The 25,721-nt window shown below is 32.0% G+C and overlaps 2 protein-coding genes across 2 annotated transcripts; both read right to left on the reverse strand.

The window, feature by feature from the left end:
• Window positions 1-4,135: 4,135 nt before the first annotated feature.
• LOC131660023 (uncharacterized) lies at window positions 4,136-9,059 on the reverse strand. The gene is made up of 7 exons (XM_058929139.1): window positions 8,473-9,059; window positions 7,245-7,576; window positions 6,407-6,746; window positions 5,636-5,784; window positions 5,431-5,524; window positions 4,467-4,538; window positions 4,136-4,372 (listed from the first exon to the last, which is right to left on the reverse strand). Exons 1-7 carry the CDS (start codon window positions 8,968-8,970, stop codon window positions 4,328-4,330), a joined length of 1,530 nt encoding a protein of 509 aa, XP_058785122.1. The 5' UTR covers window positions 8,971-9,059; the 3' UTR covers window positions 4,136-4,327.
• A 9,181-nt stretch (window positions 9,060-18,240) lies between these two features.
• Window positions 18,241-21,715, reverse strand: LOC131660025 (uncharacterized). The gene is made up of 3 exons (XM_058929140.1): window positions 21,084-21,715; window positions 19,152-19,232; window positions 18,241-19,016 (listed from the first exon to the last, which is right to left on the reverse strand). The coding sequence occupies exons 1-3, from the start codon at window positions 21,460-21,462 to the stop codon at window positions 18,595-18,597; spliced, it is 882 nt and encodes a 293-aa protein (XP_058785123.1). The 5' UTR covers window positions 21,463-21,715; the 3' UTR covers window positions 18,241-18,594.
• Between the last annotated feature and the right edge of the window lie 4,006 nt (window positions 21,716-25,721).

Raw genomic sequence — 25,721 nt, forward strand, 5'->3', positions numbered from 1 at the left:
TTACTTCTGCAGAATGTAGATTTCAAAATTAAAATTAACAAAATCTTATCTGAGATCAGCAATGTTTCAACAAAGATTAAATGGATGGACTTTATTATATATTGGAAAAAAATTACAAGAAATTGATTATGATAATTTAATAAACGATTTTGAATCTCAAAAAACTTTAAAAAATAAAATTAATTAAAATATTTATATAAAAAAATTAATTTTATAAAAGCCCTATTCTTAGAGTTGCTTTACGCCTCAATATTGGTTGAGACGGTCATGCAGTGGCGTTAGGTGGACCTTTAAGGTTAGCACTCTCTAATAAGATGGGAAAATGAGTCGTGGCCCGCCAGATCGGTCTGTGCATCCGTTAAAATAAGGAGGGTTGGGTTCTGATTTTGGGCCCGTCTACCCGCTGCAGCCCGTCCCGTGCACTTGTCGAATCGGCTTGCGGGCCACGGCCCGTGCATGATTTTGTTTTGAAGTTAACAATTATATAATATTAGTTTTTTTATTTCATTTATAGTCAAAACTGAAATAAGTTATCAATTATATTATGGGTATATTTATGGGTTTGAAAGTGTAATCATTCAAGACTATTTTTTTTACTGCATAGTATTTCTATTTACATTGTCATGTTTTATGTAAATAGTTTTGTATTAGTTTTCGTCATGTTTTCCTCTTATTTACCGAAACAATAGTGTTGTGGTAATAGTAAACATACTCCAATATCGTAACATAGGTTTATATTCTGAAGCAGAATTTAATTTGCAAACATGCTTATTTTGTTATTATTATTATTATTTTATTAAAATTGCTACTTCCTCATGCATTCATCACTCTAATCCATTCCATTTATTTTGTTTCCAAGTACAATAATGTTAGGAATATCTTAATTTGTAAATATCATTGGTATTGACATGGAGCAAAATTTGAGATCATCAATTGTTAAACTCATTCCATTTTAAAAAATTAACATGAAACTATCAATTCTTGTTCTTAATTTGTTATTTGACAAACTTTATAAAAAAACTATTCTAAAAATTAAGTGAAAGATGTAATTGAATTGAAATGTAAAAATAAAAAAAATAAAAAACTTATTAATTTATTTAAAAAAAGAAGTGAAAATAGTCGGGGAAACCTGCCGTCTGCCAACAAGTTACTTTGGCGGAGCGGGTTAGATTTTTAAGCCGTTTACTTGGCGGGCTTGTCCGCTCAGCCTCCTTTTTTGTGGGCTTAAGACGGGCGGGCCGTTGTCATAGTACACTCTAACGTAGTGGCAGACCCACATTATGGTGAGGGGGTGCCTCAAATTTCAAAAATCACAATAATGTCAATGAATTATTAGTCGAAGCATTATATTAAACAACTAAAATAGTAAATGAACCCCCTAAATTTTTTAGAATCTTTATCAATGCACCTATCTTGCTCGTTTTATATGTAGCTCTAGCAATATATACCTGGGTAACACTCATGAGATTTTTTAGATCTCTATCTTTCAAAGCAGCAACTATATTTCTTAGAGCCAGTCATGTCATTCACAAATTTTCTTTCATGATCTTTTAGACGGCCCAATACATCGTGGCCTTCCAAATCCTTAGATAGTTTGTGATTATGCATCATGCATCTAACCATCACCTTCCTACCGATACCACCTAGAAAGATCTCAGTCTAAAAGGTCATTTAACTTTCATACTATAAATGCCTTATGAGAAATTAGTGCTTTCGGATGCATTCTTTCTTTTGTAATTTCTTCCTCTCTCACAACTCATAATCAATTAATCATTCATCCTTGACATTCGATTAACATAATCAGAACGAATAGTCACAACAATAATACCATGCCTTTTACCAGTAATCTGTGTGTTTACGGTGATTTCCGGTAAACAACCGCTAGTCCTCCAAACTATAATAAATATGATTTGGTTACTCGCAGGATCGACTAGATTGATCCTAGGACATGGTCAAACGAAAGGTTTATTGATGTGATTTGGTTCATACCTGTTTGTTTTGATTTCGAGAAATTTATGTTCAAATGACTAATCATTCGAGATAACGCTGGTTATATGAGTTAGTGTAACTTCGACGCATAAATCGTAATAAGAAAACATGTAAATTGCGAGAATGTAAATTGCAGGAAAATTAACATGCAAGAATGTAAGTCGCGAGAATATAAATTGCAGGAAAGTAATGTGCATGAAACTAAATGACTTCGAAAGTAAAAGTTTAAACAAGGAAAGTAAAGAAAACGAAAAGATATTTGATAAAAGTAAATACACATGTATTCAAATTGGTGGTGTCATACGTACATTTCTCAGCGAACTCTTTCTCTTAACACTTGATACTTGAGCGATATGTGAGTGATTTGTACAAAATGAACACACGAAATCCTATCATTAAGACTCCTATTTATACTAAATTTGACCCTAACGGTCATACAATAATCTAATGCCACGTTATCCACGAGAACTCTGGGGATGCCATCTGTCTATGTGCAGTTACATAAACCGTTTCGCAATTCAAACCTTCCCGCTCAAGTCCTTTTCGACATGTGGCCATATAGTTATATTCGAAAATGTTACGGAAATACATTAAGCTTCAGTACTTTATGTAATTTTCCGCGAAATGTCTAAGTCTTGGCAAAGATATCTTCCGTGTTAGCTTCGATACTTCTCTCCTTCGTTTCAACTTAGACATTTTCTTGAAGCATGGCCATTAGTAACCATTTTTTAAATCTTCGAAGATGGTCATCAGTAACCATTTTTTAAATCTTCGAAGATGGTCATCAGTAACCATCATTCTTCGAACTTAAAACCTTCGAAGATCAACTTCTTAAACGAAATCTCCAGCTAACACTGTGCCCATTCTAAAACTTTGGATCGGGATTTAAATATCTGTCAATTACAATACATAAATATTAAACAGTCACTTTCATAAATACGGGAAAACATTTCAAATTTGCATTAGTTGAATAGAAAACATATGGTATCTGTGGTGAAGAACTCTGTATAATCTGTATAGAAATTCGTCGAAGTCGGTTCTAGACCACACAAGTAAAGAATTTTATCTGCAGACATACGAAAATTTGAAATTTCCAATAAATTTTATGGCTAACCGGAAATTTCAAAAATTCCAATAAACTTCTTTGATTTTTTATATCAGTTCCAAAAATTTCAAAATTTTTTGATAAATCGCCACCAGAAATTTGAAAAATTACGAATAATTTCTAACAAAAACTCGCTTTCGTATATAAAAATTCTAAATTTATCTAAAAAATGAGTTCTTTTAACAAATATAACTATTTTTTAATAATAGTTACAAGACATTTTTGTTAATACGAAGGTGGCATGTTAAATTCTCTAAATCTGGCATGTTAAATTCTCTAAATCATCATATGGTTTAAATTTCTCTATTTTTTCTTTTTAGATTTTATTCCACTTGCCTTTGGCCATGTTTCCAATCAAACTAAGTTTTCGTCAATTCGCTTTTTTATTGCATGTGGAAAATTGCAATGAGATTTTATTCTATGTCTCATTTTCTTTCCTAGATTTCGAAAGATGTATTTTTTTAATCCAGAAATAAAATTTTAACACTAGATATTAGACTAAAATTCTATACTTAAAATGATCAACTATTGAAAATTATTACACCAAACTTTGGGACCAAAATAGTAATCATAAACTGATCAATTTTTTTACAAATGTTAAAATGTTGCAGAAATTAATTTCAAAAACAAGTTAAAGAGAATGAGTTCAAATATAAATTATTTATTACTCAAATCAAAGAAAAAGATGTTGAATTTACTATATAGAATGAGTATTGAAGAATATTTCTAGGAAAAAACCTACAAAATTAAAATTAAAGAGAATTACTCAAACAAATGTAGTATTGTTTATAATTATGATGGTTGATGTTGTAACAAATTATGTCAATCCTTCGCCTATTATGAAATCAATCACATATCAACCTAAAAATTATTTAGGTTTTAGATTAGATTGTATATGGTTTCACAAAGTTAAGAAGTTGATTAACTCAATCATCAATATTTAAAGAGCCTTGTATTTTCAGCTGATTCTTGGGAATAGAGAAATGCAGGCTCAGTTTGGACCAGAAACATATAGGAAACATGGAATTTCGCCAACAAAAATAAAAGAAACACTGAATCTATATGCCTCATTTGAAAACATAAATTGGTTTTCTAAATAAAATAAACTTAAAAATTAGTATTTAGTATCACATGTAGGAAGCTAACTACATCCTTCCACTTCAACAAAATGAACAAAATTCCCGGCAAAGCATATTAGAAAGAGGAACCAACAAGGGTGTGAAGTGTATCTACTCACTCCAGCTTTATACTGTCCATCTCATTGATCACTCCTTCAAGCTGTAAACAACACAGAAGAAAGTGATTATGTAAGAAATAATGATAACTCTGGACAAACTTAAAAAAATATGGACTGTCGGAGACACAACCATACCTTAACCACCTGACGCAGGAAGTAATCCCCATATCGTTTGGCAGGTTTAGACTCCACAACATGAACTGTGTCCTGTAGTAAGCAAAAACATAATTCAAAATTTGTTGCAGCATCATTCAATAAAAATATTATTCCAAGGCCTAATTTGTGTCTTCAAGCTAGGAAAACTAATTTGTTGGATTCGGATAGGACCAACCAAGAGATGATCGCACTATCAAATCCACTTTAGACCCTCCTCAGACATACTTGATCATCAATTTAATAGTTGAGAGCAAGGAAATGATATCACTATTATTATCAAGATACATGTTCAACTAAGACAGAGCTCTTGTGATCAAGGTTCAAGCACGGGGTCTTAAGTAAGATCGGACGGCCTGTGAAAGATCGTAAAAGTAGGATCGTAGATCGGCACTTAAGATCTTACCAAAGGGTAAAATGGTAAATTCACATAGACAAAAACATGAAAATTATAATACATGAACAAGATAACTTATAAATCACAACATTTAACTAATTTAATTAATAATTCATAACCATCAACCCCTAATTTAATAAGCTCAAAAGATCAAGTTCAAAATAAGTAGCTTAAAAGGATCCAAAAAGCTGCAGCCGTTTTGTGTTTTTTAATATTAGGGTTAGGAAGACAGAACTTTAAGTAAGACAAAAGAACTGGGTTCACTTAAAAAATATGACCCGGTTAGATAGCCCAACAAAACAGGCCCAGATCTATGATTTTTACGATCTTACTTAAAAGATCTCGATCTTGACTACAGAAGCACACAAAAAAGATTTTTGCAAGATCTTAGCACTAAAAGGCAATAAAAGATCGTAAGATCTTACGATCCTACGACCCAGATCTCGATCTTGACTACATTGCTTGTGATACATGTTCCACTGTAGTTTGAATAAGAGCCCTTTCAAAGAAAAAAGGATTCAGGCAGGAGGAAAAAGTAAGCAGGCTTACATCATCAATATAGAAATCCACGTCAGCATTGGATATAACTTTTCCAGCAGTATCAACAGCATGAGTCTTGTGCTTATATGTCATCAATATAGTCCTGCCAAATATCAAAATCAAAATGCATAAATACAAGTGTTCAAATATAAATTTAATAAACAAAAGAAATATTGATCAAAAGAAATGCTAAATTAATTACAAGTCTTGCAACCTTAAGGTTGGTTCATCTACTTCCATGTAACTTGCAAGTTTTGCAAGGGAGATAGTTGAATATACTTTCAAGAATGTCCGGAGACCTGATAACAATTGTTGCTGCTTTGCTTCATAAAGGAATAGTTTCAATTGAAGTCTATAGGCATCCTGGTGAAACAAGTAACTCTCAGTGATACAGTATAGTAAAAGAGAATGGAAGGGAGCAAAAAACATCAAAACAACTAATGCCGATACGTTAAGTGACTGTCAGATCATTGTAAGCCACAAATCATGTCATTATTATAGAAGGCAGACGGAGTCAATAGAGGTGTGAGATCAGATACATGAACATGAATATCAATACATGTTTCAACAAATAAACAAGCATTTAACTGTTGGGGAAAAAACTGAAGAAAATAGTTACCACATTAAGATTTGGGTGGCAAAAACGAGACATTTATGACATTCAATGGAACCTGAGTTCTAAAATGTCAAAATTCATTTTAGCGGAGTTAATTAACTGCTCAGCTGACTATAGGTCAATAGATCATTTACTCTTCCTCATAAGGCAGCTATTTGGTCGGAGAGGTTGGGTATTCCAAACGACATTTATGTCACTCTAGAAGCAGAGATAATTATTTATGAGTTGATAATAAAGAGAAAAAGAAAACAAGTAATTTCAAATTCAAATTTAAAGTTAATTAAAGATAACTTAATTTGAAGTTTTTTTATCCATGCAATCACTCAAAATGCTTTTTGGTCCAGAAACCAGATGGAGTTTAAGGAGTACCTGGTTGTAATTTACTAAAGGTTCATCAAAATTGGGCGCTGAAGGGGTGATAAACTTGGGGCATGCATATGAGAAGAGCTCATCATACATAGCAAAAGCTTCGTCATCATAACGTTGCATTCTAATCATCTTTTCACCATACTTCTCTCGCAACTGCGAGTTCACAGTTTCATCAACGAGCCTGCTCTGTGGGCAGAGTGAGAGGGATATCGCCAACAAGGCATACATTTGTTCATTCTTCTTCAAAATCTGTTCGTATTGAGGAGATTTCTGATGATACACCTTTGTCTTAAAGATGTACAAGAGAATTTTGTTGAATTCTCTAATTGCTTCCACATACCTGTAGAAAAGGCTACATTTCAGGCCATATAATAATATAACCCATAAAGATAAAACCCCCATAAAAAAACATTGTGAAATATAATCCTACAATAGAGATGCTACACCTTTATATGGCTAAGTTACTTGAGTATTAGCCAATTCCTAATAAATCTTAAATCCTTAACTGTAATTCATAAACTAAAAACCCCATAAAAAACAAAGATAGAAATCTCATTCCATGCTTGAATATAGCAAGATGAAGTTCTAAATAACACAACCCAAGTTGTCACTAGCAATTTATTTGTGCATGTACATAGGCAATAGAGTACCACGATAGAGATGAATGTTCAAGTAATACATACTGATCAAAGCTGCCTTAAATAAACAAGTGGCTTAGGTTGTAAATTTCTTTTAATTAGTAAAGATGCACGAATCACTAACATTATGAAGCTATTATTTTAAGAGCAATGACATAATATACACAGAAAACAAACAAGCAAGGAGTGGATGTAATGACCTGCGAAGCATAAGGTTGGCAAAACCATAGTGATAAATGGTGGTAATGTGGCATCCAATAACAATGGTGTAAAGACCTGGCTGACTGATATCAATAGGTTGCAAGCACTTGAGACCAGTATGATAATCACCCAAAAGACAATGAACCCTCAGCAAACCAACCATACCAAAATACCCCAAAACCTTCAAGACATTGCTACCCCCATTGTAATCATAACCATCATTAGCAGTGAATTGCTCAAGCCCTAGCTTCTCTTGCTCTAGTATCTGAATAATAGTTGACTTCTCAACAAGAGCTTGCAAGAAGTTCAGAACACCAAAAACATTCCAAGCCTACGACAGCAAAAGACATAACATAATTAAGGTTCTTTTTGGATAAACAATTTAATCAAGTAATTATCATATAAGTGGCTATGTATAAGCTATTTCTACTACAACAAAATAAATAAAGCCAAACTGATTTCATATAAGCTTTAGCGTATGTTTAGTTTTGTGGTTAAGAAGAAAATTGATATCAAATGAATTGATTATGTTATATTGACTTGGGTAAAGTGATTAATATTTGATTAAATTCCTGAAAAAATGAGTTGATCAATAAATTTCAGTGTAAAAATCATGTTTAGACTTAAAAAACTACAAATCATAGCTTCAAGTAGAATCATTAGTGAAAAGCATAATCAATTCTACTTGAGAGCAAACAAACACATCAAAATCTATACTACACATCCGGAATCAATTTTGAATGCTCCAAACTTGAAACCAAACATACACTTCAGCTGTTTTCAACAATCAACTTGGAGAGAAGCTAAAAAACAGCTATGTACACAACATACGTTATGAACTCTCACAAACTGTCTCACAAGTGGCTATCTTAGGGTCTGTTTGGATAAACAGCTTATTTGGAGCTTATAGCACACGTGCTTATCAAAATAAGCACTTTTTGCATAAGCTATTTTTCTAACAAAAGATAAAATAAATTTAAATTATTTTTATATGAGCTATAAATTATTTTCATCAAAAAAGTTTATGAATAATGCTATAAGCTATTTTAATAAGCTCTTCCAAACCCGGTCGCAAAACTTATGGCATTCCAAACAGGTCCCTAGTATATAAACTCAAATAAATCAATTCAAACAAACCCTTAGTTCAATAAAAATCATAAAAGAAGACAAATTAAAAAAATAAAATAAAATCAACATTACACAACGAAACGTTAGTTAGCTATAGACCTGATCAAACTGTCTCAAGAGAGCAATTTCCTGTTCATTCTTATTCTTCATCTTAGCCCGATACTGACAAAAACTCTGAAACTGATAAACAAACTCATCAACCATATCCCAAAGCCACTGATTCGGCAACTGCATATTCACAACCCCATGAAGCACAACCTGGAACAGATTACAGTAATTATCCCACGAATCGATTCTCTGACGAACCGTGGGAGTCAAACGCGCATACAGGTGGCGAAACCACATCTCACGGTACAGAAGACAGAACACGTGGTCGTTGTCGACGTATTGAGCGACGGCGTCGACGGAGGGCCAAGGAGTGTCCTTGAAAAGACGCTCCGATAGAGATTGGAAGGAGCTTTCGTACATCTGGTGGATCTCGTATACATTCTTCTCTCGGATGTGGCGGTAGAGATGGACGACGAAGGTTTTGACGGAATCGGGGACGAAGTTGGGGTCGTAACCTAAATCTAGAGATTGGAGTTCGTCGTTCGCCATTGTTGAGAGGTGGGTTGTGGTTTGGCCGCACCCAGATTGCAACTAGGGTTTTATTTCAAGAGTTAGTACTCTGGTACTGGTAGTATTGTTTACTCTATCTAGACTCTGTTATGCTTTTTCTCTTTTTTTTTTCTTTTCTTTTTTTTCTATTTTAATTTTAATAGTTTAAATTCAACTTTAAAATTTTCTTTTACTAAATTGATTCAATGAAATTATATGAATAAACAAATCAATAAATTATAAAAAATTATAAGACTAAATTAAATGTTTCTAAATAAAAAAAATTAAAAAAAAAAGTAAAAGATAAAAAATATTCTTTCTATATGACTTGCAGTTCGGATCTCTTTAATTACTCTCTTGAGAATAATAGATAATTCTCTCTGATTTCATATTTTTTTTAAGTTACTAACTAGAAATGCCCTTCAAATATTCAGACACGTCAATGAAAGTTGATCATTAAGCCCTTATTACAAACAAGTGTCTTTCATGATCCTATTTGTACTCGTTGTCAATATGTTTATGAAATTATTATGTATGTCCTACGAGATTTTGATGATATTAAATCATTTTGGGAGGGCTTTATTAAAGAGAAAATATGGTGTAATTTACTCTACTTGGGTATTCATGAATCATGATTGACTTATGTGAAATTCATCTTACAAAGAAGTAGGAAATATCTCTTGAAATTGTTAAATATGCAATTTTGTGTCAAGCATAATTGTAAGTTCGACAGAATCTAAGTAATGGGCATTCGTCAGAGTCGAACAGAGTCGGTATTAGCTATATTTGTTGGATCCGATAAAAAGTCGAATACAACTCGTCGAAGCATCTATATTAGTTAGATATTTTGATAATCGCTTGTTGTGCAAGTAATCTCATTATAAATAGGGAGGTGTCATATTATTGTAAAGTGGTTGAATAGAGACATTTACAAAATTACAAGTTTGAAACAGAGAGAGGTTATGCATATTAAAATCATTTTCTTCCTTTTCTCCAAAACCCTTAATTTCTCTTTTCTCCCTTTTTTTACTTTCAAGATTTATTATCTTCTCAAATCATTGTGGGACGGAATCGTATTACAACCAAAGAGTGATCAAATCACTCGAGTAAATAGTGAGGAACGAGAATTGTGAATCAATCGAGAAAGCAATTGAATCTTATTCTATCAAGAGTGATTTCCAATATCTCGTATCTAGAGCACTGGTGCGATTTTTGGGAAACATAGAAAAATGGCTTCTCATCCAAACAAACATTTCCCAGCAAATCTTCCAATCTTGAATAGTAAGAGTTACAATAATTGGTGCAAGTAGATGAAGGTTGTCTTCTACTATCAAGACATGTGGGATCTTGTGAAAAATGGGGTAACACCAATTGGAAAAAAATGTAATTGATGAATAAAAGGTTGCAATAAATATTTGAAGAATGAATATTATAAATTTGTCTATATAATCTATCAATATGATGATCTAGACAACTTTAAGAAAGTTGATGATATTTACTCATCGAAGGAAACATGGGACATCCTGGAGAAATCTTTTGGCGGTGCTGAGAAGGTGAAAAAGTGAGGTTACAAACTCACAAAAGAATGTATGGGTTGCTTGGAAGGTAGAAATTGAAAACGTGACTGATTTCTTCATTAGGGTTACAAAATTGGTAATCAAATCAAGAAATTTGGAGAAGTGTTGACATCAAGATCAATTGTTGCAAATATCGTGAGGTCGTTGGCTCCACAATTTGATCATGTGATAGTAGTCATCGAAGAATTGAATTACCTATCAAGCATTACAAAATAGGACCTTCAAGGGACGCTTGAATCTCATGAACAAAGAATGACTAAAAGATCGGCAAGCAAAGTGAAAGGTGATGTTGCTTTGTAGGCACAATCATCAAAAGAAAAAGAAAGGCAAAGGAAGTTGGAACGACAACAGAGGTAGAGGTGGTTACAACAACTTAAGTGGCATAAGTCACCATCAAGAAGGAAATTTGTCGAACCAGTGACAGTCTACAAACCAAAGCAATCACAGAGGTGGTGCTGAAAAAAAGGAAGATGTGGTGGTAGGAAACTTGATAAGAGCCACATTTGGTGTTTCAACTGTCAAAAGTATGGTCATTATATTAGTGACTATTTAGAAAACAAAAGAAGCAATTGAGAAAATGATGCAAGACTTGCAAAACAGGAAGAAGAATAAGTGCTACTGATTATCACAATAAAAAAAAGAAGAAAGACTCAAAGATTAGTGGTACTTGGATTCAGGTTGCTCGTCACACATGTCTGGAACAAAATATTGGTTCGTCAACATGAGTCCCTTTGTGAAGAACAAGGTGAAAATTTCAAATGACAATACATTAACTGCTGAAGGTATTGGAGATGTTTTGATCACGAGGAAAGATGGCAAAAGGTCAATGATTTTGAATGTGTTGTACATATCAATAATGAAAAGCAACTTGCTTAGTATAAAGCAACTGATTGAGAAGAATTACATAGTATTTATAGAATATAAGATGATGAGAGTTATCGGCTTATGAGGCAAGTTAATCTTAAAGGGACCCATGTTTCTTAATAGAACCTTCAAGATTAATCTTGGTGTGATGAAACACAAGTGTCTGGCAACTGCAGCTAATAGGGATGAATGGTTGTGACACTACATACTTGATCATTTTAATTTCAGTGATATCAACAACCTGAAAAGGAAGAACATGGATGTTTGGTGATAATATGAACTAAGAAAACAATCTAGAGGGGTAGCGAATAGACAAAACAAAATTTGACCGATTTTTCAGAATTGAATTATCAGAGGTTTTTCAGAGTTTGCGCGCATAATATTTAGAGTAAAAATATGATAATTATACTTGTATAGAACTTGTTTCACGCAAGCACTTAATCACTTCACAAATATCATGAATGATCTAATGATGATACATAAGGTATACAATTGATTTAGTGTTATACTTCACGAGGTGTGTTTATACAACAAATCAATTTGTGAATTCTAAACTAAACTAGTTTCTTAGATATTAATCACCACTAAAGCTCGATTAGGTGCAAATTCCAACAAAACCTAATCTTAAGCAATAAATCACTATCAATAGAATAAACGATAAACTACTCTAAGAATTGAAAACATAAGTATGCAATATTCCACCAAATTTAAATGGGAGAGTAAAAAAGATAGAGAAAACACTAAGATTTATAGTGCTTCGGCGTTCGTCCTTGCTTTACCTATGTGCACTCTTCAATGGTTTCCTATTGGAACCTGCATAGCTCCATTTTATTTTGAAAAATATTTCAAGAGTTCATATAATCACTAGTCCACAATAATGATGAAGAAAATAAATCTTCTATACGGATCTTGAATTGTATTCAACTTAATGTCAAACTCTTTTGTGAAATCTTTATTCGAATAACACTTTTGAATCTTCCAGTATCACCAATCTGCTCCAAGCCTTCTTGTGTAGAAATCAACCCCTTAATCATACTTATTCCTGGAGCAATTAATAGTATGAAGATTTGAGAAGAACTCTGCCTTATCCGCAGCCTTCCACACAATCACTACCAATACAATAGGGAAATAAGAACCTCTTTTTCATTGGAATTTGTCAGCACCAATGACAATACCTTAATCTTGCAAGAATCTAAAAATCTTTACCCAGTCTTCAAGAACGATTAGTTTCAAGACATCGTCTCCCCCAATCAATCACATATCTCTCATTATCAAGATCTGAAATCAAAACAAAGACTGAAGAATAAAGAAATTTGAATCAAGGGTTTTGAACTTTTCAAAAGTGAGTGAGTGTTGATTTCATAAAAAATCACAAAATGTTTATGAAATTCGTTATATAAAAAGTGTTGACAAAAGATTTTAAATGCGCATGAGATTAATCACAAAAAGGAGTGAAAAGTTTGTTAAATTTGAATCAAGAACAATACATGGTTTGACTCAAATGAGCAAATGAATGGAATGAAATTAGCCATATTTTGACCCATTTGACACTTGATTTGAATCAAGAACAATATCTGAATCGAATCAAATACCCCGTGATTCGAATCATGAACAAATTCGTATTCGAATCAACTCCAACAGTCCCTAGTAGAAAATGCTAAAAATGGTACGATTTTGGGCCCGTTTGTTTTGGCTTTTTTTAAAAATGATTTTTATAGTGTTACAAAATTTTGTGAAAAAAAAAATTTACAAAGAAACATTTTATAAAAGCTTCAAATGAAAATTTTGTTTGAATAGTTATTCTTAAAATGTGATTTTAGGTATTTCATCTATCTGTGAGAAAAAAAATTGGATATCAAAATTTCAAAAAATCACTTAATTTTGAAGATATTTCAAATAGATTTTCATAAAAATCATTTTTGAAATACAACTTTTTGAAAAATTGTGATTTTGACTAAGATTTGGTCTTCATTAATCTATGTTTATGTTCTGGGATGTCAAAATTAGTGTTTCATTTTAGAAAAAACGAATATAAATTTTTATATAATATTTTGAAAAACGGTTTTGGAAAATCTATTTTTAAAAATACAAAGAAAAAATCCATTTTTTTAAAGCTGGAACAAACGGGTCCTTAAATCAGGTGTAAAGTCTGATTCGAATCAAATAAAAATGAGGTGGCCATAAGCAGTTTGATTTAAATCACGTGTAAAATGTGATTTGAATCAAAGTGTTAAAGTTCCTGGTTTGCCTCTGTCCAATTTGATTTGAATCAAAATGTTTGTCTGATCTGTTTGATTTAAATCAAATACACAAATCTCAATTTTTTATAGTTTCAAAAGTACTTTAAGAGTTTTCTCTACATCTAACTTGAACCAAAAACACATATATCTTTTATTCTGTTGACTCATGCAATTGACTAAAAGCATCATGATCAAGTTCAAACATAACCATTGATTTATGCATGCTAAAATGAATAGTGAATAAATTTCAACCTTGATTCAAAAGATGTGAAATCATGAGGAATACTCGATAAACAAAAGCAATAAGACAAATAACAAAATAACCGCATTAGGGGTGCTCCCCTGCATGTGGTAGGGACATGCACTATTCTCCCCCTAGAAATATACAGCTTCAGTCTCCCCCTTTTTTATGCTTGACAAACTTTCACTTGGAATTGAGTCGACTTCAAGTCAAAAGCAAAAATGCTTGTGCTCCCCTTGAAACATTGCACATAAACAACACATCATAAAATGCACAAAGCAATTCTAGACTCATTACAAATTTTACCTCTTTGACAACATCAAAAATAGATAACAGTTGTTATGGGTTTAAAAACCAAACAACCAACCACAAACAAATAATTCCAGATGAACACATTAACTAAATAATTAAGAATATATTACACCAATAATTAACAGATACAAAGCTCAAATATAAACATGCTATATGCAACAAAATGTAAAATAGACATGCAATATAAGTGTTAAACAATATACAATTAAGTAATCAAAACTTATCGTGTAAAGAAATGCATTAACAACTTAAATAATACATGAAAAAATATATCAATGCTCAAATGAACATAATTAACTACACATATTTAAAAGACTTAAATGCAAATAAGAACAATCAAAACATGTTAGAAATGAATGAGTAAAGTAAATAAGATAATAAGTAAATCAATGAAAATATCAAGAATACATATCATATAAACCGAATACAAGAGTTATAGAGACGTATCAATGTAGTCGAAAAAAGTATAATTTACTACAGTGTATATATATATATATATATATATATATATATATATATATATATATATATATATATATATATATATATATATATATATATATATATGAGGAGGGATCAAATTACACCCGAAGAGTTACACCACGAGTTACACTCGTTCAATAACTACATCTCGAAATAATATTTTTTAAATTCAACCGTTGGATTGAAACATAATATCATATAGATCATTCCTATAAAGTTTGAGCTTAATCTATAATGATTTACTATGTCATTGAATAACATCAAAATTAACGTTATATGAAAGCTCATTTTGACGTTAATCTTTGGATATCTTGATGATAATTTATAGGTATGATCTATATGATATTATGTTTCAATCCAACGGTTGAATTTAAAAAATATTAATTCGAGATGTAGTTATTGAACGAGTGTAACTTGTGGTGTAACTCTTCGGGTGTAATTTGATCCCTCCTCATATATATATATATATATATATATATATATATATATATATATATATATATATATATATATATATATATATATATATATATATATATATATATATATATATATATATATATATATATATATATATATATATATATATATATATATATATATATATATATATATATATATATATATATATATATATATATATATATATACACGACACCAAAGTGTCATTTCAATCCAACGGTTGAATTTAAAAAATATTATTTCGAGATGTAGTTATTGAACGAGTATAACTCGTGGTGTAACTCTTCGGGTGTAATTTGATCCCTCCTCTATATATATATATATATATACACGACACCAAAGTGTCATACTTAGTAACATGACATTTTTTATAAGTCTTTACCGCATATCCGTATAACAAAATTTATCGTTGAATTGAAAGCTAACATCATATAAATCATGTTCATAAAATTTAACATTAATCGAAAATTATTTGATATGTTATATAGAATGATCAAAATTAACGGTTTTGTTAAAATTTGGCGTTCGTTTTTGTGCTTCTTGTTGACATATCAAATAATTTTCGATTGATGTTAAAATTTATAGACATGATCTATATCATAATAGTTTTTCATCCAATGGTGAATTTCGTTATACAAATATGTGATCAAGAGTTAATCAAATGTGTCATGTTACTAAATTTGACACATTGGCATCATTTGATTATATATATATATATATATATATATATATATATATATATATATATATATATATATATATATATATATATATATATATATATATATATATATATATATATATAGGAGGGATCAAATTACACCCGAAGAGTTACACCACGAGTTACACTCATTCAATAACTATATTTTAAATTAATATTTTTTAAATTCAACCGTTGGATTGAAACATAATATCATATAGATCATACCTATAAAGTTTGAGTTTAATCTATAATGATTTACTATACGATCAAGATATCCAAAGATTAACGTCAAAATGAGCTTTCATATAACGTTAATTTTGATGTAATTCAATGACATAGTAAATCATTATAGATTAAGCTCAAACTTCATAGGTATGATCTATATGATATTATGTTTCAATCCAACGGTTGAATTTAAAAAATATTAATTCAATATGTAGCTATTGAACGAGTGTAACTCTTAGTGTAACTCTTCGAGTGTAATTTGATCCCTCCTCATATATATATATATATATATATATATATATATATATATATATATATATATATATATATATATATATATATATATATATATATATATATATATATATATATATATATATATATATATATATATATATATATATATATAGCAAATGAAACTAAACAAAAATTCATTCTATTTAAAGCACAAGGAATCTAAGATTTTCAAATCCCTACAAATCTTGTGAAAAGGGTCTGATGATAATGATTTTGTAAAGATGTCACCAAGCTGATATATATATATATATATATATATATATATATATATATATATATATATATATATATATATATATATATATATATATATATATATATATATATAGCAAATGAAACTAAACAAAAATTCATTCTATTTAAAGCACAAGGAATCTAAGATTTTCAAATCCCTACAAATCTTGTGAAAAGGGTCTGATGATAATGATTTTGTAAAGATGTCACCAAGCTGACTTTTAATAACAAAGTATTCAAAAATAACATTCCCTTTTTCAACATGATCTCTGAGAAAATGGTGTTGGATCCCAATATATTTAGTTCGTAAATAAAGTACCAGATTCTTAGTGAGACTAATCGCACTGGTACTAATAGTTTAAGAAGCAGAAACTTTTGACAAATTAAATTAGAGTTTAAAAACATTTTAAACATTTAAGGAACAAAAACTAAATAACAGAAAATAAAAGTTAAAGGAAGAAAAAGAACAAAGAATTATAAAAGTTTGGTCAAAACAAAAAGAACTCACTCCTTTCCTAAGACGAAATATAAATAAAACAAAGAATTAATATTTTATGTATTAATTAGAATAATTAAATTAATATTAAATTGAAATTAAAACTATATAAATATAAAACTTTTGAGATTGAATTTGAGTTATTTCTAAAGAGCCACCATTAAAATAAATAAATGATTAACTTTCAAAAGATTCCATATTGATTTCTTAATTCTTTAAAATATATCATGCTAGTCATTTTCGTCTTATTAGCGACAAAAAAACTCAAAAATTATTCGTTAAATCAATCTTTAATATGATAAAAAGGACTAAAATAATACCTCTCGATTGAAGATATAAGAAATCAATATGAAACGTCTTAAAATTAAAGGAGTAAAATAAATCCCTGAGGTTAACCTACCAGACAAAAGTGATATTTTGCCTAGATCCATTATAAAATGGTTAAGAGGAGTGCTAGCAACACTCACTTTTCAACACTCTCTCAAACACTCATTCTTTTATTGGTTGAAACATGTGTGGGTCCCTCACTTTAAAAATAGGTCCCACATAAAGTGGTAGGACCCACATATGTTTCAACCAATAAGAGAGTGAGTGTTTGAGAGAGTGTTGAAAAGAGAGTGTTCTTAGCATTTCTCAATGGTTAAACCATCGGCAATAAAGATGTTCTTAAGAACCAAATGAATGTGATAAAAAACGAGTTATTGCTTTTTTTTCTTATTATAATTTAAAGTAAAAAAATAATAATATAGTATAAATTAAAAAAGCATTAAATTTGCCATTATATTAAAATATCAATAACTAATTTTTTAAATTAGAATATTAAAAACAAAACTATTATTAAAATAGATAAAAATATTAATACTAATATTTGAAAAATTAAATTTAGTGACCTATTTGTAGTAGTTAACCCTTTTTATAATCACATCCTTAGTGCCTCATTATCATCCATCTTCTCGGGCTAATTTAAATGGAACTAACGCCTTTGGGTTGTATTTTCTGATTTATATATTTTTAGATTAAAAGATTCTTCATAAAAATATATTCTTACCTAGCTCCCAGAGTAAACTCCAGAGATTTTACCGAAGTTTAAAGATTAAGATTTTACCGAAGTTTAAAGATTATTCTTACGCTAAAACTTCATGAACTAATCACTGTACTCCTATCTATTAAGTAGCTTGAAATGATCCATACAAACCATGTAAAAAGAAGCAAGCCCAGACACAGATTAGAAAGAGTACTTTACCATCTACTTTAGGAAGTCAAAGCTTGGTCATTCACAGTTTGGTACTAATTATTACTAACAAACTAAACTACCTAGATCCCTAATGTAGGAGGTGAAATCCTAGTTCAAAAACACTTGTAATGGTTGTTGTATGATACATGTTAAAACACTTTTGCCCAAAATTGAATATTGCCATCATAGCATTCGCCAAGGCATGAAGGGCTTGTAAAGGATGGTGATAAGCTTCTCAGAACTGAATTTATAGAGTTCAGAGTCTTTGTCTATTTGAGTTAGTATGTGTTAAATGAGATGCATCCTCATAACTGTCAGGTTCATCTTCTTCGTCATCAGAAGAAAGAAGGGAAGAACCCATCCATGCTTTAAACCCTTCCGAAACACGCCTTTCCACCTCTGGTGTAACTTCAAGGGGATTTGCTTCCAACATTTCAAGCCCAAAATTTCGACCATTAAAGTTCCCCTCGTCAAGAATCACAGCTGCCTTTCTCCTTAGAAAGAAGGCAGTGCCACCGTATAGAACAGTCAGTCCCCATGATGCAATTTCATAGCACCAAAACAAAGGTGTGGAGCAGTTGCTCATGAATGTCAAGAGACTTGAACCAAGAAACAAGGCAAGAAGACCAAAGATGATGGCGAAGATAAGATTCAGGATGGATAGACAGCGAACGCCACCTGTAGGTTATCCAAATGTAAAACTTCAATTAATTGAGCCCATACGACTCAACGGCGTCAAATGAAAAGTGATACCATAATTGAAAGTGCACAGAAAGACAGAAGTGGATATATCAGACAACAGAGGAATCTTACCCCGCCTTGAGGCACAATAATTATTGTCAACCACCTTCAAGCATCCATGCCTTGTTGGAGCAGAATAAGCTACAGTGATACCTACAAAATAATTATAATATAAAACTCAAACATCAAGCAAAGCCAATAAGATATACTCACACCAAAAAACTGAATTAAATTATAGTTAAACAGGATAATATACGAGGAACAATAAATAGGGGTTTACACAGCATGTTATTTATAAACAATCAAATAATCCTACACTAACAAAGAAGAAGGGTGTTATTCAATAGGCTGTATACTACAGTAAAAAACAAATTCAGGATCAAGGGGGGAGATGTAACACATAGAGAATAGAAAAGCACTCCTTTAAGAAATGTTAGGGTTACAGTTTGCACCTTAATTTGCAAAATATTTGATACAATAAATTAGTAAAAAAAAAAAAGCTTTCCTTTTGCATAAAACCATGATTTGCAAACTAACATCCAAATAACTCTTAATTGTTGGCACCACAAACTAGAGAAAATGTTTGAGATCATCAATTCAAGAAGACACTTAAAACAAGGATCAGTTCCAACAAAAAAATTAAGATGTAGATTAAATATAGTCCAGAACATAGCTATGTGTGTGGCAATCAAAGAATCATGTTATTTAACAAAATGTGTGAAAGGAAATTATGTAGTTGGATCTGTCCTATTATCGAAAATTCCAACAAGGTCAGGGGAGTATACTGAAAGCACAAATTAGAAGCAGAAATATCCCATCATAAAAGAGATGGCATTTGAGCAAAATCCTGATTCAACAAACTTGTACAGCTGAATTGGTCGTTTCTCTTAAGTTGGAAAAGAATAATGATTTGATTTGGATGAAGCAAACTGTATGGTTGTGCAAAGCTGTAAATCCAATATTTGAGAATGTAGCATTACTCTCCTGGAATGAGTTGACACCTTCCCTATTAGATTCTCATCTTAGATAGGAAATTACAAAAATCTAGAAAGAGCTCCACAAAAGCACCAAGTGGTTGACTTCTCTAAATATTGCTCTAGAAATTTTAGATTCAAATTTATAAAGAGAACAGTCGCATACTTCTGTTGCTGATATCAAACATTCAGCAAATAACTGCATCTATAACTATAGATTGTCTGTGTATTCCAACCAGCATAAACTAGACAAGTTTATAGAGAAATCAAAACAATGTCCATTCTAAACATCACAATTATTTACCAACCCAACTCACATCAAGTAAAGCAACCCTTTCCCCCCTTCTTTATTAATTTTATTGACATTAACTATCTTCACCAGGCTTTCTATACTTTTAATTCATTTTCTCCTTTTAGCTGTAACGTAAGGACTAAAAAATTACTTTTTTCATCACCGCAAAAGTGAGTTAAGATTTGACAGCAATTATGAATAGTAATTCTACCATGATTGTATCTACAGGTCAAATCTCCCTAATTTCTAGCAGCACATTCCTGACTTTCTTTAATGCCAAAAGATACTGAGGTTTTAAAAAACAGTTTGCGAATGCAACAAAACGGTATTAGCATGTGCCGACACTGATACCGTTTTTAAAGTTAAAGAACAAATTGTGGTTAATTCACACGGCGACGACCACAATCATTGTTGCAACACCTATACCGACCAAAATTGCAAAAGCCTTTACGTGACCGCAACTGTTATGTAAAATCATCATCTCTAAGGAGTTGCTGCTACTACCCATGATATTATCTCAATTAATATACCACATTGCAATGAAACAAGATACAATACAGTTGAAGAGTAGTAAATTATTACACATACAATCTACGAGACTAAACTTCATAAACCATTTTATTTTTCTACCGATAGCACGAAATTAAACAAGAACAAAATTCACATTCTTTCTATCAACAACAACAATCAGATAAAAGAAAACCTCATCAAAATCAACAATCAAATTAGACTTCTTACCAGCAACAAGATACACACCGGAGATCACGAAAACAACGAAAGACGGAATGAACACAACCATCCAATAATAATCAGCAATTTCTTGATCCGTAAGATAAAAAGCACCAGGATACAGATCCGAATCAGAATCCCCTTTCATTTCAATTTGAATCGGTTGAACCCTCCGATCAACACAGAGCGGTCTTTTCCCATCTTTACCAGGAAACACTATTTTCAAACTGATAACCGTAGACACAACGACTGCAAGCCAGATTACGGCCATAACAGAAACCGTCACCGGTCTCTGAAGCTTGCCCCAGGCCTTTTCTTCTTCCCGGAGGCTCTCGTACTCGCGCTTCGGCATAAACGCTTGCCGAAGCGCGTCGCTGATGATCGACATAGACGGAAACAGCAATCAGCAAGCTGGTTCGAAATTTCTGCAATCTAGGGTTTCGAATTTTTTCGGAATTGGTTTTTCGAAACCCTTAATAGTAATTTGATGCTGCGATTAACTTGATCACTGAAGTGAGAGTGGTTCAAGATTGTAATTGCGGGGTTAGGGTTTGAATATCGAATTAAAATATTATAAACGGTGGAAGTGAAATGAATGAATATTTGATGAAATAATAAATTCTTTACTTTCGTGAAGTAGTACTTTTTTTCAGATATATTGAAGAATTACTTTCTTGAGAGTACTTTTTTTCAGATAAATTTCTTTATAAAGAGTAGAACAGTATTTTTCTTTATAGAGATTATTTGATTAAAAATTGAGAATTACTGGAAAAGGTCTGGTGTGAAATTTGTTTTATTTACTTTAATAAGGACTCGTACAAATGGATAATTATGTCCACTTTTCTGGAATACAGATTAGAATAATTAACTGTAAAATGTTTGATTTTCTTTATCGGGTGCAATTTTAAAATTTTAAAATTTATTTTCAAATAACTAAGATTTTGAAATAAAATATTTAAATAATTAACATTCTAAATTAATTATTAAATAATTATCAAAGTAATCATATTTCAAACTTAAACAAATTTATCATAAAAGGATGTGCCAATATTTTTGGCGCATGAAGTGTCATCTTGCCAATGCATATGATACATGCTTTGTGTATTTAAGAGTCATCGTCATTTTCTCTGACGCATACTTTACTTTTTGCCACACGTGTTAGGAAAAAATTAATGCATATGCTAGAGGAAATGACACCTGCTCTTAAATACACAAAAGCATGCGCCAAAGACAACGGCGCATGAGTTAAATTTTAAGTGCATGCGCCAGAAGAATTGACGTCATCTCTTGCATGCGATTTTTTTTGTTTGTTTGAAACATAGTTATTTTGGTAAATAATTGTGAATGTGTTTATTTAGAAAGTTTTTAAACAAAAGTTGTCTTTGGTCTTTTGTACTGCTAAAAGTTTGACCAAAGTTATTTTGCCCTTCGACTGGACAAATTACTAAAATGGTTGAGACTGACCAGTTCGATTTAATAGATCACCTTATTTCTCAATATTTTTTCTAGTATTTGAACCTTGACACTTTGTGTCAAAATTCTCCTAAAGAATTTACCAATTCCACAGCATTTAGACTAGTGTATGAACATGACGTAGTATTGCCACTGGAGATACATTTACAACCGATTAGAATTCAAAGGCAGTCGAAAATCCCAACTGAGTATTAATGGGGAATGATGTTTAATATATTGGTCGACGTAGACGAAGAGAGATTAGTTGCTCTAGATGTTCTAGTTTAACAAAAGGAATATGTGGCTAGAGAGTACAGTAAAAAAAAGTCAAAATAAAAACATTGATCCCATGGGAGTTAGTGTGGAAAGTCATCTTGCCCATGGACAAGACAGACCGAACCCTGATAAAATGGTCCCCAAATTGGGAAGGACATTTCTAGTTGCGCAAGTGTTTTCTAACAACACCTATGAGATCGATGAACTTACCTCTGGGGGGCGAGTCCTACGAATTAACGGTAATTAGGAATTAAGGATCAACAAAGAGTAAAATGCATTACTTGAAAATTAAAAGGCCTAAGGAACACGACCTTGCCTGAATGTCAAGAGTGCCATAAATGGCATAATTAAAATTACAAATGTTAAAGACAAAAAAGTGAAAGCTAGAAAGGCAAAGATGCCTTCATCTTCTCATATTGCTATTTCGCAATGACAAGTTGGCGATCAATTAGAGATGTTTGAGTTGAACTCTTCCAGTTCCACGTCCAAGTCTCTGACCCGATCGAAATGTTGGACCCCTATTAAGGATTCAGTGTCCAAAGCTTGTTAAGTGATGTTGGATGCATTGGACTAAATAATTTTTTACACTTTCATCTTCTCTTGTAATTCTTCAATTTGTTGTTTCCACTTTAAAATATTTGTAGCACGAGATTCAGATAATTTTTTTTCTTGCTCGAGAGTTTTTTTCCAACTTCTTGACCTTGCCCTGAGATGTGTTGACTAATTCCCATTCTTGAGATCGAACTTGTTGTTTTGGTTGATTTTTGCCTGTGCATCATCTTTTTCTGGCGATGTCTGCAAGAATTTGCTCGAAGAAATGGGTGAACTCCACTATGAAGCTAACGATGGCTAGGGGAGCAGTCAGAAGATCAACATTCTTCAGCAAATCCTTGACATTATAGAAATCCATATGGTTCGCTTCCAACATCCTGAAGAGGTCTTCATTGAACAGTTTAACCTTAAGTTGGTGGAACACTTCATCCAGAGTATCAATTGAAGAGGCTCCACCAAAAACTGTTGAGAAGCTCGAACACTTGTCAGTCGAAGTGCCCCTGGGTGCTCATCATAATTTCCAAATACTCAAAAGGTTTCATTTACTTGAGCGTAACCAGCTCATCTTGCGACATAGTAATTTCAATAGTTGGGGGAGTCTTAATAGTTGAAATGGTACCAAAAGGAGGAGGATCCTTTGGTTTGTATTTCAAAATGGTAGCAGAGTTCCACAAAGTGTCTTTGATAGCATGGTCGTTGCCAACCTTGTCTTTGTCATCCTTGCCTTCGGTAGCATTATCCTTGGCAGTTTTCTCTTTAGTGAAAGCCATGTCGCCTTGAGCTTCAGCATCATCATGTTGGGGTTGGCCATCAGGGAGGTATGGTTTAATTGTCGGCCTCATCATTGAAATCTCTGCTCTCTGGAGAATATTCGGGTTTCTTTATTCTTAGTAGCGGAAGAAGAAGAGTTCGACATCAAAGATTGAAGGTCGCTCTAAACATCTGAGGGTTGATTTCCTTCATCAACAAAAAGGGTGACGAACTATGGAGAGGTGGTGGTTGCAGGCATAAATTTTTTTGTGGTTGTCAGAACAGCTTCTGCAAGGCCTTTTTGTAAAGAGGAAATAAAATAGTGTTAGTAATAATTCCCGTTGTTAATAAGTATCTCGTCAAGATTAGAAGTACCTGGAATCCACCATTTGAACTTGAATTTATGCTTTTAGGATTATGCGGAGCCATAGTTGGCTTTTTAGGATTGGCTTTCAAAATGATTCCCCTCCTATTCTTCGACTCCTTTTCTTTGGTAACAGAAGCAACTTTTGAAGAAATAACAACTTTTGTGGGTGGGGCAGCTCGAGTGGCTTTCGACTTCTTTGCTTTCTTTGGAGTATCAGTCGAAGAGTGTCGAGTATTAGTATCAATGTTGACTTCTTAAATCCTGATACCTTTGCACTATTTCTTGGGAACGTCTGAGGGTCGTCATCAACCTATACCTGAAAAATAAAGTGAAAAGGAGAATATAAGCTACATAAGCAATATAAATACAAATCACGCTCAAGAGCAATAGAAAAACCTAAGGAATATGGGTTAAAGCCTCTTCATTAGCCTTTTTGTGGGAAGCAGTGGCGCCACTAGCCGTGTCCCGGGTTTGTTTCTTAAGTTCGATGGTTGGAAAATAAGGTAGCGAAATAAGTTTAAGGTCGATAAAAAGGGTGTAAATAAAGCAAAAATTCTGGTTGCTTCCCACATGTATCGTAGATAAAACCTTGACAAGTTTTATGTAAACATGAAGATGCCCTTTGAAGTTGTATATATTGTGTTTAGTTGCGACCACTCGATAAGCTAGTTTTAAGTTTTCATTTGCAATTACCTTTAAGAAAAGACCCACAAATGAACCATTGTGAGAATGACTGTCAAAATGCCAGTGCCATATCAGAACTTGGCAAAGGTGGGAATTTCAACAGGTAAAGGTTGAAGGCGAACTCATACTTGTCTTTTTTTGTTACATAAGAAGGAATTTTCAGATTAGGGAGTTTCTTCATGAGCTTTTCCTTTAAAGTAATGGCGGCATCGTAGATGGTTTGACTAATACAAGTGAGATTATACACAACTTCAAAGTATTTTTGGAAGGATAGAATCTCTTTGATATGTTGACTTTTACCTTTCCTAAACTTTTATTGCATAAGGGATAAATCATCAGTTAGTCGCTGAGTTAAGGTTGTAACTGAGTCGAATTCATCATTGTGATATTTATTCCACTAAGTATGGATTTATTGAGTAAAAAAAAGAGGGTTGGAAAGCAAGAGGAGTAAGAGTGGGTCGATCGACAGCATGACGCTCAAAGCGATTAACACATTCATCTTCGTCAAAAGTAGCTGACCAAAGACAAATATCACTTTCTCAATTGTAAGAACATCGAGGTAAATC

Source organism: Vicia villosa, linkage group LG3 (assembly GCF_029867415.1).
Source record: "Vicia villosa cultivar HV-30 ecotype Madison, WI linkage group LG3, Vvil1.0, whole genome shotgun sequence".
Taxonomy (NCBI): Eukaryota; Viridiplantae; Streptophyta; class Magnoliopsida; order Fabales; family Fabaceae; genus Vicia; species Vicia villosa.